Source organism: Entelurus aequoreus, linkage group LG22 (genome assembly GCF_033978785.1).
Source record: "Entelurus aequoreus isolate RoL-2023_Sb linkage group LG22, RoL_Eaeq_v1.1, whole genome shotgun sequence".
NCBI classification, from domain to species: Eukaryota; Metazoa; Chordata; class Actinopteri; order Syngnathiformes; family Syngnathidae; genus Entelurus; species Entelurus aequoreus.
The window spans coordinates 11,839,538-11,855,371 of NC_084752.1; the positions used below are offsets into that span (position 1 = coordinate 11,839,538).

The window sequence follows — 15,834 nt, forward strand, 5'->3', positions numbered from 1 at the left end:
CAAGTAGGAAAAGTTACAGAAAGTTAACAGCCTCCTGTTAAGAATGACGGTGGAACCACCAAAGTCAAACGGCCCAATAGTTACAAATTCATCATACGTGTTTAATCAGTCTTGTGGAACTTCAGCTCACTAAGAAATTAACTGAATAGCCCCAAAAAAAAATGTTTGTGTGATGTCCTCACAGACGTGTTCCAGGCCAAGATATGTATGGTCAACCATAGAAACGAAAATGAAACTTTGACAGCATGTGGCTGTTTAGTACAGTATGAGCAATGCAGTTTATTAAATAGAAATCACATGGAAAAATAACACCAAGTGGATGCTAGTATAAATATATTCTCTATAGACTACGCATTGCTTTTTACTTCCAGCAATAGAATGGAAGTCAACCAGTTTATGTTGACAACCAGTGTGTGTCGACCGACTCATGGAATCTTGGTCCACCATGTTTTAATGACTAAAAAAGGCCCATTTAGGTCGACATACACACTTGACCACTTTTGTAGATTTAACATTTTAGAGCCCAATGAGTTCTTTCTATTAAAAATTGCTCCATTTATGTCGACAAGTGCTGTAATATAAACTTCATTATTATCACACACATTTTTGCAATTGTGTTTTTTAACACTTAACACAAGCAAACAAAGAAGTGTTAAAAGGGCAACATGAAAGAAAGTACCACTTACCTCCAAAGCTTTGGTGCATAAAGATTAAAGATCCTTTCTTATTTCACTGTAGCCGTTCTTTCATCCCCCTTTACACAATTACAACAAAATGAAACCACGATTGGAGTAAAACATGTCAATAAACTACCGTAGGTTCAAAACTCCTTTATCTCTCATTCTTCTTATGTTTCTGGCTAAAGTCAGAAGTAAATGTGCAAGAAATGGTTGATTTTGGTTACAATGACCACAGCTTGCAGTATGTTGACAATAACTTACCCCTGATTTCCACAGGATGCGAAACGGCTGTAAACATCATTGTCATGGCGGCGGACTCTTTCCGTTTTTATTCAAGTCAGTGTGGTCGTTTCCACCGCCTGCGGAATGGCATCTGAGTGACGTTGCGCATCCCTGTGTTAATTATACGCAGGGGTTCTACTTTTGCCGGTCGCCCCAACACGAGGGTTCAATTTAGCTAAAATCTGGAAGTCAACTGAACTGCGATGGGGATTGCTGAACGGCAGATGGTGTTGCCGTTCCGTGGCGGTTACGTTTAGCTGGCATTCCGCATCCTGTGGAAATCAGGGGTTATAACGACGTGAGTCAACCAGTCCGAGTAGTGTCAACTTAAACAGGTTCCACTGTATTTATGAAATAGGTGACATTATTGCTCCGCAAAGAACTTCCTGTTTTTTTGCATTATTTGCGTCTTCAAATCGGGAGTAGTTTTACTTTGTTTTACTATACAGTGACTAACTTCTCTTTATACTTACACTATGTTACTTAAACATTTATTGTCGACTTTGATGGTAGTCATTTAAGCTATGAACAAAAAGAATGTGCTTAACATTGTTTGTAATGGGAAAAAATGCATTCTGGCGTGTAACGTACAAGTCATGCAATCCAGTGCGATTGCTCATGATCCAACTATGAATGATAACTGCCACCTTGCACAGTATAAATATACAGAATGACTAAAAATATTCCAGAAAGTTGGAAAAATTGTAGTTACAAGAATCGTAAAGGCATGGCGTGTAACGTACAAGTCATGCAATCCAGTGCGATTGCTCATGATCCAACTATGAATGATAACTGCCACCTTGCACAGTATAAATATACAGAATGACTAAAAATATTCCAGAAAGTTGGAAAAATTGTAGTTACAAGAATCGTAAAGGCATACTCGCACTCAGTTAATTGTACTGGGCTTGCACCCATTTTAAACCTATAACCCGGCACATTTAGTGATCAAACTAATCCAATCTAATGAATTGTGTTGCACGGATGAAAACCATTGTACTTGAATGTCCTTCATTTGCACCACGGATGACCATGCATGTCAGCTGTATATTTGAAATAAATGAAGATGTTTGGATATGAGCGTATAACATGTTAGTCTCCATGGTGAACAGCTAGCATAACGTGGAGGTTAGGCCTATGTCGTTTTGTCGTATGTACAAGGTTTGTACGTTCTGTTTAACAGTAGGAATGGCAATGTTATAACCATAAAGAACCACTTTATGCTAAATAGCTCAAATTTGGTCTCATCTGACCGCATCACAGTCTCCCAAGCCTTGTCTGCCAAGCATCGTCTGAGTCATTAAGGTGTTGATTGTCAAACTTCAGAAGGGTCTGTACTAGGGTTGTGCTTTGGGCGTGGTCAAAATGATGTCATAATGATGTCATTATATAATTTGCTTAACAGTCGATAATACCATACCATACCAACTTTATTTATAAAGCCCTTTAAAAATGCCTATATTTTCTTTTTAAAAAGGCTAAAAAATTTACATATACTTAAAAACAAATCTGCATTATCAGTAATGAGTATTATCAGATTTGTTGTTATCGTTTTGCTCTATCTTTATAATTGTTACTATTGCACAATGTTACACAGGCCATATTAAAGTTTCGGGTGCTGGACCTTCAAATAGGGGAAGCTCATTTTCAGCATACTCCCTAAACACAAGTACAGTCTCCTATTACAGATACCGTATTTTCCTAACCATTAGGCGCACCGGATTATAAGGCGCACTGCCGACGAATGGTCTATTTTTGATCTTTTTTCATATATTAGGCATACTCACAAACGCCGCGTGCAACAACGAGGCAACAAATATGACTGTAGACGCAAAGTTAAATCTACCCTTACCCGAGCAGAAAGGATGCATGATTTATCCGGGAGAGTGTTGATACCAATTTTCTTGACCCAGATACAGACAAAAAAGTTGTCTGTATCTCCATGGTTTTCTAAGTTTACATCTGTTTTGTCATGTAAAATGACGTATGGACCACAAGATGTCTTGGAACGCGACCGACGGATTATCCTTTAGATCAGTCAACACATTTTTTTTGATAGATTCCCTTGCATAGTGAGTATTTTTTTTTCACGTCTCTGCTTTTAATGGTAAGATCTAGGCCCCTTGTGTGCTCAGTTCACACTCTGTTTGCTGCACAATAGCCATATTGGTTTGGTGCCCCACCACTTGGTTTACTTCTGTTCAAAGCAGTTGACTGGATACAGATTATATCATAGCCGCCACACCTTGAAAACAAATTAAAGTAATATAATGTATTTTAGCCCCCAGAAGATGTCACCCAAAGTTAAAGTTAAGTTAAAGTACCAATGATTGTCACACACACACTAGGTGTGGTGAAATTTGTCCTCTGCATTTGACCCATCCCCTTGATCACCCCCTGGGAGGTGAGGGGAGTAGTGGGCAGCAGCGGTGCCGCGCCCGGGAATCATTTTTGGTGATTTAACCCCCAATTCCAACCTTTGATGCTGAGTGCCAAGCAGGGAGGTAATGGGTCCCATTTTTATAGTCTTTGGTATGACTCGGCCGGGGTTTGAACTCACAACCTACCGATCTCAGGGCGGACACTCTAACCACTGAGATCGGTAGGTTGTGAGTTCAAACCCCGGCCGAGTCCAACACTATTTTTAATTTTCATTGCCAATCTTATGCTAACAAATTGCTTGGATCTGAAACCAAACTGCATGGCGTGGAGAGAGGGGGAGCTGCTGTTTAAGTCAGTGGTCCCCAACCACCGGGCCACGGCCCGGTACCGGTCCGCAGACCAATTGGTACCGGGCCGCAAAAGAAATGTTTTTTTTTTCTTTATTAAATCAACATAAAAAACACAATATATACATTTTATATCAATATAGATCAATACAGTCTGCAGGGATACAGTCCGTAAGCACACCTGATTGTATTTCTTTATGAAAAAATAAATAAATAAATAAAAATAAAAATAAAAATAGCTGTGCAAATAATACAAAATGTATCAAACTCAGATAAAAAATACATTTGCAGGCAGGCACTTTTTAATTCCCAGCTACTGTCTTGTTCTAAAACACCAATGAAAATGAAATGTAGCATTTAGACAGGCTGTACTGTAGCAAAAGTCATCACATGTGTGCCACAATCATGTGTGTTCTTAACAATTTATTCCACGTCTTCCAGTTTTGATTTGGGTTTACATGGTAAACAACTCAAATTAATGTTTTGGGCATTGTTTTATCCAGACGCATACATGTGTCTAAATGTGGCCAAGTACACGCATTGTGAGTTTCCTGGATGTCGTCTACATCGCTAAAAGTGTGTTTATAGGAATTTTCGACCATTCTTCCAAAAGCGCATTGGTGAGGTCACACACTGATGTTGGTGGAGAAGGCCTGGCTCTCAGTCTCCGTTCTAATTCATCCCAAAGGTATTCTATCGGGTTCAGGTCAGGACTCTATGCAGGCCAGTCAAGTTCATCCACACCAGACTCTGTCATCCATGTCTTTATGGACCTTGCTTTGTGCACTGGTGCACAGTCATGTTGGAAGAGGAAGGGGCCCACTCCAAACTGTTCACACAAGGTTGGGAGCATGGAATTGTCCAAAACGTTTTGGTATCCTGAACCATTCAAAGTTCCTTTCACTGAAAACAACCCCACACCATAATTCCTCCTCCACCAAATTTCACACTCTTCACAATACAGTCCGAAATGTACCGTTCTCCTGGCAACCTCCAAACCCAGACTCGTCCATCAGATTGCCAGGTGGAAAAGCGTGATTCATCACTCCAGAGAAGGCGACTCCGCTGCTCTACAGTCCAGTGGTGACGTGCTTTACACCACCGCATCCCACGCTTTGCATTGGACTTGGTGATGTATGGTTTAGATGCAGCTGCTCGGCCATGGAACCCTGTTTCCATGAAGCTCTCTGCGTACTGTACGTGGGCTAATTGGAAGGTCACATGAAGTTTGGAGCTCTGTAGCAACTGACTGTGCAGAAAGTCGCCGACCTCCTTGCACTATGCACTTCAGCATCCGCTGACCCGTCTCTGTCAGTTTACGTGGCCTACCACTTTGTGGCTGAGTTGCGGTTGTTCCCAAACTCTTCTATTTTCTTTTAACAAAGCCGACAGTTGACTTTGGATTATTTAGGAGCGAGGAAATTTCACGACTGCATTTGTTGCACAGGTGGCATCCTATGACAGTTCCACGCTGGAAATCACTGAGAGCGGTCCATTCTTTCAGAAATGTTTGTAGAAACAGTCTCCATGCCTAAGTGCTTGATTTTATACACCTGTGGCCGGGCCAAGTGATTAGGACACCTGATTCTGATCATTTGGATGGGTGGCCAAATACTTTTGGCAATATAATGTAAATCGCCCGCTTGAAAATTCCCTCTTTTCTTCTGCGAATCTCTTGTCGTCATTTGGGATGTGCGCTGTTGTGATTTAGCTTCCTGGTTCGATGACTCGACCTATCTTGCCTCTGATTGACCTGTCCGTAATATTTTGCCCTAATCTTAACCAATCGTGACTCATCATATTAAACCAGCCAACCAATCATGGATATTTTTATACGTAAACCAACCAACCATCATTGATGTTTCCCGTATATTTTGTCCCCTGCCTGTTACACTAGTCCCGGTGTTTTGAGCGGATCTTATGGGGTTCATTCTGTCAATCGAGACACCGACTAGTGGTGGGGAATATCGTAACTCCAATTTTTGCTCACAGTTTAAAGCATAACAACTAATTTGAGAGGTCGCTTGTTCCTCAAAACACTCATAAATCGAGGTACACCTGTACACACATTTTTTATTCATTTGTTATGCTGATGCATGTGAAGAAAGCTTGCTTCTATGATCGATCTATGAAAGTGTAAACACGCATGAGGGATGTAGTTTCCAAGCACATAGTCCCATCCATCCATTTTCTACCGCTTCCCTTTTGGGGTCGCGGGGGGTGCTGGAGCTTATCTCAGCTGCATTCGAGCGGAAGGCGGGGTACACCCTGGACAAGCACATAGTCTACATGTGTTAATCCAACCTTCTAAAAGTCGAACATGATCTATTTAAGGCAGGGTTTGGCAACCAAAAAAGTTGAAAGAGCCATAATGGACAAAAATAAAAATAAAAAATCTGTCCGGAGCCGCAAAAAATTAAAAGCCAATTATAAGTGTTATAATGGAGGCAACACATGATGTAAGTGTCCATATTATCTATATTAGCCTACTATCAAAGGCTGACGCAGGTCTTTATTGACAGAAATGTTGTATTGTCATTTTTATTCTACACATTTTTGCAACATTGGAAATCATTAGTAAAATAGAGGTTTCTCACAGGATGAGATAACTCCTGGAAATTACTGGCTCAGAATGGCCAAAAGATGTGTGTGTCCAAGTTAAAGAAAACGGCAGGCTGTCTTCTTCTAATGGATTTATTACAATATTTGCAAGCTGGGTAACATTTGCTGTGGTCTGGAACAACATGGCTCACAAACAACTATGAGAAATGCAGCCAATATTACATACAGATGATGTGTCATGAGACAAGCAAATATAAATTAAATACATAGAGGACATATGTAAAGGAATTTAAATTAGCTCAAATATACCTACAAACAAGGCATAATGATGCAAAATGTACATACAGCTAGTTTATCCAAGCACTCCAGCAAATCAATAAAATCAACAAAGTTCACCTTTGAGCATTCACGCACAGCATAAAACGTTTGGTGGACAAAATGACACAAAGAAGGAGTGGCATAAAACACGTCTTTCTGTGGCAGCTTCGGAGAAAGTTGTACATGTAAACAATCTACGATGAGTTCACAGATCGCTGAAATTAGTAGGACAAAACGGTGCTTGCCAAATACTCTCATCAGTGGGATTTCTAATAATTAGGAATGTTTGTGTCGTCTTTATTTTCCTCCAGAAAATATATTAAAACTAAAACATGTTTTTTTCTTGATCTTTTTGCATTTTCACACATCTCTGAAAGAGGTCCAAGGAGCCACTAGGGCGGCGCTGAAGAGCCACATGCGGCTCTAGAGCCACGGGTTGTCGACCCCTGATTTAAGGTGTTAACATGCATTTCATAAGCATCTTTTAAAAATGAATGATGACTCTTGTACTTGTTCTGACATTCTCATTGTATTAATTTGTTTTATTTTCTTCCCAGGGCTTGTATTTCACTACAGCAGTACAAGCCACCAGGCAGAGGGGCTGTGGAGAGTCACATGACTGCTTATCACTGAGGAACATGAATCATGACCTCCGTGATTTTGGTTGACACTGGTGGGACTGTGGTGGAGTATGTCACAGCTGTGGAAGACCCCCAGCAGGTTGGTTGCTCAGCACAAGAAAACAAGAAAACTGCAGTCCAAAACATCAACATGATTTTCCTTAGTGTGTCCTTTTGTTGACTGCGACTGCATGTCCAAGCAGGAGGGGGAGTGTGATGTGGACCTCGAGCCAGAGGGACAAGTGGAGGACGAGTGGGAAGTTGAAGACGTCTATGAAGAGGCAGAGGACGGGAGAGAGGTTGAAAACTGCCCAACCGTTATTGTGGAGGAGGTACCTGGTGTCGGCTTAGCTGAGGCGATGGTGTACAGTGACGAAGCCAACGTCATGCAGGAAGTGGAAAATGAGCAGGATGTGGAGTCAGAAAAGGGGGCAGGTGAGATAGTAATGCTTAAATACCGTATTTTCCAGACTATAAGGCGCACTTAAAAAAAAAATCTCAAAACTTGACAGTGCGCCTTATTACCTGGTGCGCCTAATGTTCGGGATCATTCTGGTTTTGCTTACCGACCTCGAAGCAATTTTATTTGGTACATGTGACCAGTAAATGGCAGTCAAACATAAGAGATACGTGTAGACTGCAATATGGTGGCAATATGACTCAAGTAAACAATATATAGTTTACTAATATAGTTTACAGTACATGTTCCATTGAAAATATACAACATTACACACCGCGCTCAAAAATCTATCAAAATGTTTTAGTACGACCTTGTACTGTGCTTCAACATACAAGTATTATTATGGTGTGTATAAGGTAAGACATATTATCTGGCGTTTTGTTTCGCAATGTTATGCGAAAGCAACTTTTCTTACCTTCTGGTACCTGCTGATCTGTATTTGGGATCTGCATAAGTCCTGAAAAATTGCACGCGTCCGCCTTTGTAGTCCGTGTCGACACTGTAGTCGATAAGCTTCTTCTTTTTTTTCTATCTTCTGGTTATGGGACATTCATCCTCCGCTGTTGCCATTTCTAATATAAAGTAGTGTAAAGTTCTTACTTATATCTGTCAGTAAACTCGCCATGAAAGCGCTAAAACATACCGGTGTAGTGAGTTTACATTATACACCCAAGGAACTTTAGTTATTAGAGTGTTCCGGTCGGACGGTTTTTCATTGGACACGTTTTCGGCGGATGAAGAGATGCTGCTCCGTTATTGATTTAAGTAAAGTGTGAATGTCATTAAAACAGTTAGCTCCATCTTTTGACACTTCTTCCACTCCCGTCCTTGCACGCTACACCGCTACAACAAAGATGACGGGGAGAAGACGCTGTCGAAGGTGAGCCACGTAAATAAGACCGCCCACAAAACGGCGCATCCTGAAGTGACTGTCAGAACGCGGCTTGAAGATGATCTGTAAAACATAATCTATGCAACATTTTGACCAAAGAACCACCATTACCTGTTATGTAGACCACAAGGAAGTGTTTTACATTTAGAAAAAAATAATAATAATATGACTCCTTTAATGCGCCTTATATATGAAAAAAGATCGAAAATAGACCATTCATCGGCAGTGCGCCTTATAATCCGGTGCGCCCTATGGTCCGGAAAATACTGTAATATAACCTGTCATTATTCACTATGATCATAAATCATTTGCTTTACCTTCACTTCACAGTGTAGAGTGGAGGCCCTTTCTCAGCGCTTATTATCCAATCCGTGCTACCAGTAAATGCCCATATTATTGAAAATCTGAAAAAGTTTTTTCCCACCAGAACCTCCTCTGTTTTCAGGTCAACGCTGTAGTGCTTAGCAAGTTCATTTGCAATTCTGACATCTGTGTAACGTTTCCCTGTTTGCAAGTTGTTTGGTAGCTAACACTGTCCTTATATGTTTGGGCCATCTCATACTTACCAAAAATGACTAAAGCTTTCTTCCCATTCAAGTTTCAGCCAATTAGATTTATTCAGTGTTTGTTGTGTAATTCTAATACAGTGCCAATAAGTTGTGAGTGAAAAGATCTTTGCGCGTTCGCATCTTGTTAATCTCCTATTGCCCAACTTCTTTCTCATTATTCATCCTCTTTATAGCTAAAGTTGCCACAATTTGCCCTGTATCCTACTTAGAACACCCCGAGTTTACAAGTCATTTTTTTATGAAAGTGCAATAAAACGGACAAATGCAACAGTAACACTCTGAGCAGTGTAAAAGATTATATTTATATATCTCTATTTTACCTTATTGGATGATAGTGAATGAATGTGATTTACTTGCTGTGATGAGGGAAAAGCTGAGAGTGGGGAGAAAATAATCCTTATTGGCTGAAGAACAGCATTAATAGTTCCAGCTTGTAGCCCCATTCCACATCTCTACTGAACAATAGTGGCACGCTGCTTTCGTCTTATTCACTTTGTCTGTTTACGTATTTCACTGTAAAAGCTTGTATCTCCAAATATGAGACTTTGAGGACGGAGGAGGGTTTTCAGACAATGGATTCTCCTTGGCACTATCCCTACCTATGACTCCTGATAGCCAACAGCAAGGCTGCAATCGAGCAGACGTGTGGCGCTATAAACACTTCTTGCTGCTTACTTTTAATGCACACCATGTAGTACAAACCCCAAAACCAGTGGGCACGTTGTGTTAATGGTAAATAAAAACAGAATACAATGATTTGTAAATCCTTTTCAACTTATATTCAATTGAGTATACTGCAAAGACAAGATATTTAACGTTCGAACTGAGAAAATTTATTTTTTGCAAATATTAGCTCATTTGGAATTTGATGCCTGCAACATGTTTCAAAAAAGCTGGCACAAGTGGCAAAAAAGACTGAGAAAGTTGAGGAATGCTCATCAAACACTTATTTGGAACATCCCACAGGTGAACAGGCGAATTGGGAACAGGTGGGTGCCATGATTGGGTATAAAAGCAGCTTCCATGAAATGCTCAGTCATTCATAAACAAGGATGGGATGAGGGTCACCACTTTGTGAACAAATGCGTGAGCAAATTGTCGAACAGTTTAAGAACAACATTTCGCAACGAGCTATTGCAAGAAATTTAGGGATTTCACCATCTACGGTCCGTAATATCATCAAAAGGTTCAGAGAATCTGGAGAAATCACTGCACGTAAGCAGCATGCCCGTGACCTTCGATCCCTTCAGGCGGTACTGCATCAAAAAGCGACATCAGTGTGTAAAGGATATCACCACATGGGCTCAGGAACACTTCAGAAAACCACTGTCAGTAATTACAGTTGGTCCCTACAACTGTAAGTGCAAGTTAAAACTCGACTATACAAAAAGAAAGCCATTTATCAACAACACCCAGAAACGCCGCCGGCTTCGCTGGGCCCGAGCTCATCTAAGATGGACTGATGTAAAGTGGAAAAGTGTTCTGTGGTCTGACGAGTCCACATTTCAAATTGTTTTTGGAAATTGTGGACGTTGTGTCCTCCGGAACAAAGAAGAAAAGAACCATCCAGATTGTTCTAGGCACAAAGTTCAAAAGCCATCATCTGTGATGGAATGGGGGTGTATTAGTGCCCAAAACATGGGTAATTTACACATCTGTGAAGGCACCATTAATGCTGAAAGGTACATACAGGTTTTGGAGCATATGTTGCCATCCAAGCAAGGTCTTTTTCATGGATGCCCCTGCTTATTTCAGCAAGACAATGCCAAGCAACGTGTTACATCAGCGTGGCTTCGTAGTAAAAGAGTGAGGGTACTAGACTTGTCTGCCTGTAGTCCAGACCTGTCTCCCGTTTAAAATGTATGGCGCAATATGAAGCGTAAAATACCACACCGCAGACCCCGGACTGTTGAACAACTTAAGCTGTACATCAAGCAAGAATGGGAAATAATTCCACCTGAAAAGCTTCAAAAATTGGTCGTCTCAGTTCCCAAACGTTTACTGAGTGTTAAAAGGAAAGGCCATGTAACACAGAGGTAAAAATGCCCCTGTGCCAACTTTTTTTGCAATGTGTTGCTGCCATTAAATTCTAAGTTAATGATTATTTGCACAAAAAAAAATTGTTTCTCAGTTTGAACATTACATATCTTGTCTTTACAGTCTATTCAATTGAATATAAGTTGAAAAGGTTCACTTGTTTTGGGGGTTTGTAAAAGTGGATGGCTGCACTCCAGGGTGTGACCAATCACAGCGAAGTGGCCACAGTAGGAATCGAGGAGGGCCAAGGGATGGTGCTCATTGTGCAGACCGTTTTCACGGGAATCAGAAAATACAAGGAAACAATGCAGAACTTTTTGCGAGGTTAATCATGTGTAGCCGCTCTATAGGAGTCAAAAGATCAAATACAAAGGACCTAGAATGAGTATTATCGATCCCTTTTAGAGAATTAATCTTTTGTAAAAGAAAAAAAACCTGAAAAATGTGTCAGCCTATATAATGTTTATATAGTATTTTGGTGTATTTATTGGTGAATTAAAAATATATTTGGGAAAAATTATTAAGTAAAATGTGATACATTGCCCCTTTATTTTATGTGCATTTACTGTACCTTTTAGCGTGGTTTGATTGTAGAGTGTTTTATAAACACAAATATGATAAATATCAATAATAACTTTTCTGCTGGAAAATGTTTAAATACCCCTGTTTCTATGAGTATATAATATAAATTATTATATGGGAATATTACAAAAAAAAAATCTCATCCAACGCACCAGCTATTTACTGAATATATGCAGCGCCATCTTGTGGACAAGGTGCCCAATAAGTTTCTTTTTTTAAGTTAAGCTTTCAGTCAATTTGTAAAAATGTAATGGCCCGAGGGACAAGCGGTAGAGAGTGGATGGATGGATGGATAATTAGAGAATGCAAGTGTTGTGCAGTTGACATACAATTGAAAGAAAGTGTGTATTGCGCTTTCTTGTTCATTTCATTCCATTCTTGTCAGTCGAAAATGTGTAATATAGAAACATGTTTTGTAAAATGGTATTTTGGTTTCCGTATATAAACCAGGAGTGCCCACACGTTACTGAAGATAAAGGATTTGGAAGCAATTTTTTTATATGTTTACATTTGTAAACCTGATCAAATTATTTTGTTTAATTTTAATCTAATTTATTTATTTATTTTAATGTTCTAATTACTTTTGTTGCAATTTGGTATTCATGTATTTTTTACCGGAGGCCATAAAAAAAAAAACAGCTGCATTGTCTTTTGTTCCGTACTTTCGACACTGGTGATATAAACGTTTATTTTTTGTCGGTACAAACGTGTATTTTAATTAATTTGAAAGAATATGTTTATATTTTCGACAAGTTAATAAACTCAGGTTAAAGAAAAAAGGTTTTTTTTTAGTTTTTTTATTGAACAACAAACATACATTTATAATTCACACAACAACAAGGACATAAAACAAGAGTAAATACAGAGAGTATTAAATATTAACAAATAATAATAATAAAAAATATTTAAAAGACAAAAAGGGCTACCTAAATCACTTTAAATGTTTTTAACAAAGATATCAGTTTAAGGGATTTTGTACTCTTAATCATTCTCCAAGGTTTGATTGATAATTGTAAACTAGGGATGTCCGATAATGGCTTATTTGCAGATATCCGATATTCCGATATTGTCCCACTCTTAATTACTGATGCCGATATCAACCGATACCGATATATACAGTCGTGGAATTAACACATTATTATGCCTAATTTGGACAATGAGGTATGGTGAAGATAAGGTCCTTTTAAAAAAAAAAAATTAAATAAAATGAGATAAATAAATTAAAAACATTTTCTTGAATAAAAAAGAAAGTAAAACAATATAAAAACAGTTACATAGAAACTAGTAATTAATGAAAATGAGTAAAATTTACTGTTAAAGGTTAGTACTATTAGTGGACCAGCAGCACGCACAATCATGTGTGCTTACGGACTGTATCCCTTGCAGACTGTATTGATTAGGGGTGTGGGAAAAAATCGATTCGAATTCGAATCGCGATTCTCACGTTGTGCGATTCAGAATCGATTCTCATTTTGTAAAAATCGATTTTTTTAAATGTATTTATTTATTTATTTTTTAAATTTTATTCTTATTAATCAATACAACAAAACATTACACAGCAATACCATAACAATGCAATCCAATTCCAAAACCAAACCCGACCCAGCAACACTCAGACCTGCAATAAACCGAGCAATTGAGAGGAGACACAAACACGACACAGAACAAAACCAAAAGTAGTGAAACAAAAATGAATATTATCGACAACAGTATCAATTTTAGTAAGAATTTCAACATAGCAGTGCTTAAAAATCCCTCATTGACATTATCATTAGAAATTTATAAAAAATAAAATAAAAATTAACAATAGTGTCACAGTGGCTTACACTTGCATCACATCTCATAAGCTTGACAACACACTGTGTCCAATATTTTCACAAAGATAAAATAAGTCATATTTTTGGTTCATTTAATAGTTCAAACAAATTTACATTATTGCAATCAGTTGATAAAACATTGTCCTTTACAATTATAAAAGCTTTTTACAAAAATCTACTACTCTGCTTGCATGTCAGCAGACTGGGGTAGATCCTGCTGAAATCCTATGTATTGAATGAATAGAGAATCGTTGTGAATCGGGAAAAAAATCGTTTTTGAATCGAGAATCGTGTTGAATTGAAAAAAATTAATCGATTTTGAATCGAATCGTGACCCCAAGAATCGATATTGAATCGAATCGTGGGACACCCAAAGATTCACAGCCCTAGTATTGATATATAGTGTAGGAACCAGGGGCCGTATTTATCGAGCTTCTTAGAATTACTCCTAAGAAGTCTGCTAAGAGTTGACTTATGAGTAAAGAAATTCTTCGCTGAAAGCTGCACTTAAAAGTTAGTTATCAAGCGTCTTACTCACCCTTTCAACGAAGTGTAGGACTGAATCTTAAGTGTGACACTCAGAGCTGAATTACGACATTACTATGTGCCGTAAACGGAATTTTAGGTGACGTCATTTCTGTGTCCATAGAAATGACCAATCACGGAAGGGAATCCCAAGTCTAAGAATAAAGAAATATCTTGGGGGCCGTATTTATCAAGCGTCTTAGAGTGCCATTTTACACTTAAGTCCTGAGAATTTGCGAAATTTAGTCCTACTCTCAAACTTAAGAATAAAAGCTATTTATCAACTTTCTTAAGTCTAAGAATCACTACTCTCCGTGATATTTAAGAGACCTTCAGAGGTGTCCTAAGTGGTTAGGAGTTGCCAGCGGGGGATGGCACTGAGGCGAGAGAGACGTGCGCGAACGTTCAGGGAGCGGAAGGATGTCCTGGCTTTGTTTGATGACGAGCAGCTGATCAAACGGTATTGTTTAGACAGAGCGGGTATTATTTTTGTGACAGATTTAATAAGGGGCGTCATCTCATCAGCAACATCACGCAGCAGAGCTTTCACAGCAGAACTAAAGGTCATAACAATGCTTCGATATCTCGCCACTGGGAAAATGCACATTTATTTTTGATTCATTGCCAATATTGTTTGTTTGTTTGTATTATTTTGTAGTTTATTGTCAAAATATACACTCCCATTGTCCACTTAAATATTTCTAAGATATTTCTTTATTCTTAGACGAGGGATTCCCTTCCGTGATTGGTCATTTCTATGGACACAGAAATGACGTCACCTAAAATTCCGTTTATGGCACATAGTAATGTCGTGATTCAGCTCTGAGTGTGACACTTAAGATTCAGTCCTACACTTCGCTGAAAGTGGGAGTAAGTTAAAGTTAAAGTACCAATGATTGTCACACACACACACTAGATGTGGTGAAATTTGTCCTCTGCATTTGTCCCATCCCCTTGGGGAGCAGTGGGCAGCAGCGGCGCCGCGCCCGGGAATCATTAGACGCTTGATAACTAACTTTTAAGTGCAGCTTTCAGCGAAGTATTTCTTTACTCATAAGTCAACTCTTACCAGACTTCTTAGGAGTAATTCTAAGAAGCTTGATAAATACGGCCCCAGAATATTAATAACAGAAAGAAACAACCCTTTTGTGTGAATGAGTGTAAATGGGGGAGGGAGGTTTTTTGGGTTGGTGCACTAATTGTAAGTGTATCTTGTGTTTTTTATGTTGATTTAATAAAATATTTTAATTTTTTTAAAATCCGATACCGATAATAAAAAAACGATACAGATAATTTCCGATATTACATCTCTATTGTAAACCATTTAGCCAATTAGAAAATGTAGGCCTCACTTTCATAAATCGACATTTATGTAGAAAATTTTTTGCCTGGAGTTAAGTATGGAGTTTAATTTTCCAATTTGTACAATAGTGTAAAAAAAGTTACGTCACTGCCGCTTTTAGTTGACGTCTTGACCACACATGTAAAGGGAGGGCAACGGAAGGATTTCCTGTGTCGGCCGCGGATGAATACCTCACTGGCGTCGTTACGTGTCCCCCATTTGAATTTGACAATTTCCTCTGCGCGGCGGAGTGATTTGAGATAGTTGCTTCCCATACAATTGAGTGAGAAGTCAATGTGAAATCTTCAGCTAGGGGAAACATGGCGACTTCGCAACTCGAGGGACATGCAAACCAGCTCGATCTACTCATTAAAGCCGGTAATGTATCGTTTTGTACTCGTACAGCCCGGTCTGAGAGT

At 39.0% G+C, this 15,834-nt stretch overlaps 1 protein-coding gene across 4 annotated transcripts in view; it reads left to right on the forward strand.

Annotated features, from left to right (window-relative positions):
* Positions 1–15,834, forward strand: part of LOC133639535 (ETS-related transcription factor Elf-2-like) — a 55,744-nt gene that overhangs the window by 14,507 nt on the left and 25,403 nt on the right. For 2 of the 4 annotated variants that reach the window (XM_062032907.1, XM_062032906.1), the window contains 2 exons: positions 7,129–7,291; positions 7,392–7,626. In XM_062032907.1, coding sequence (XP_061888891.1) covers positions 7,217–7,291; positions 7,392–7,626 — 310 coding nt within the window. In that variant the 5' untranslated portion in view covers positions 7,129–7,216. Of the gene's footprint in view, positions 1–7,128; positions 7,292–7,391; positions 7,627–15,565; positions 15,794–15,834 lie in introns of those variants that run through there. The other 2 variants (XM_062032908.1, XM_062032909.1) reach the window with 2 other exon arrangements.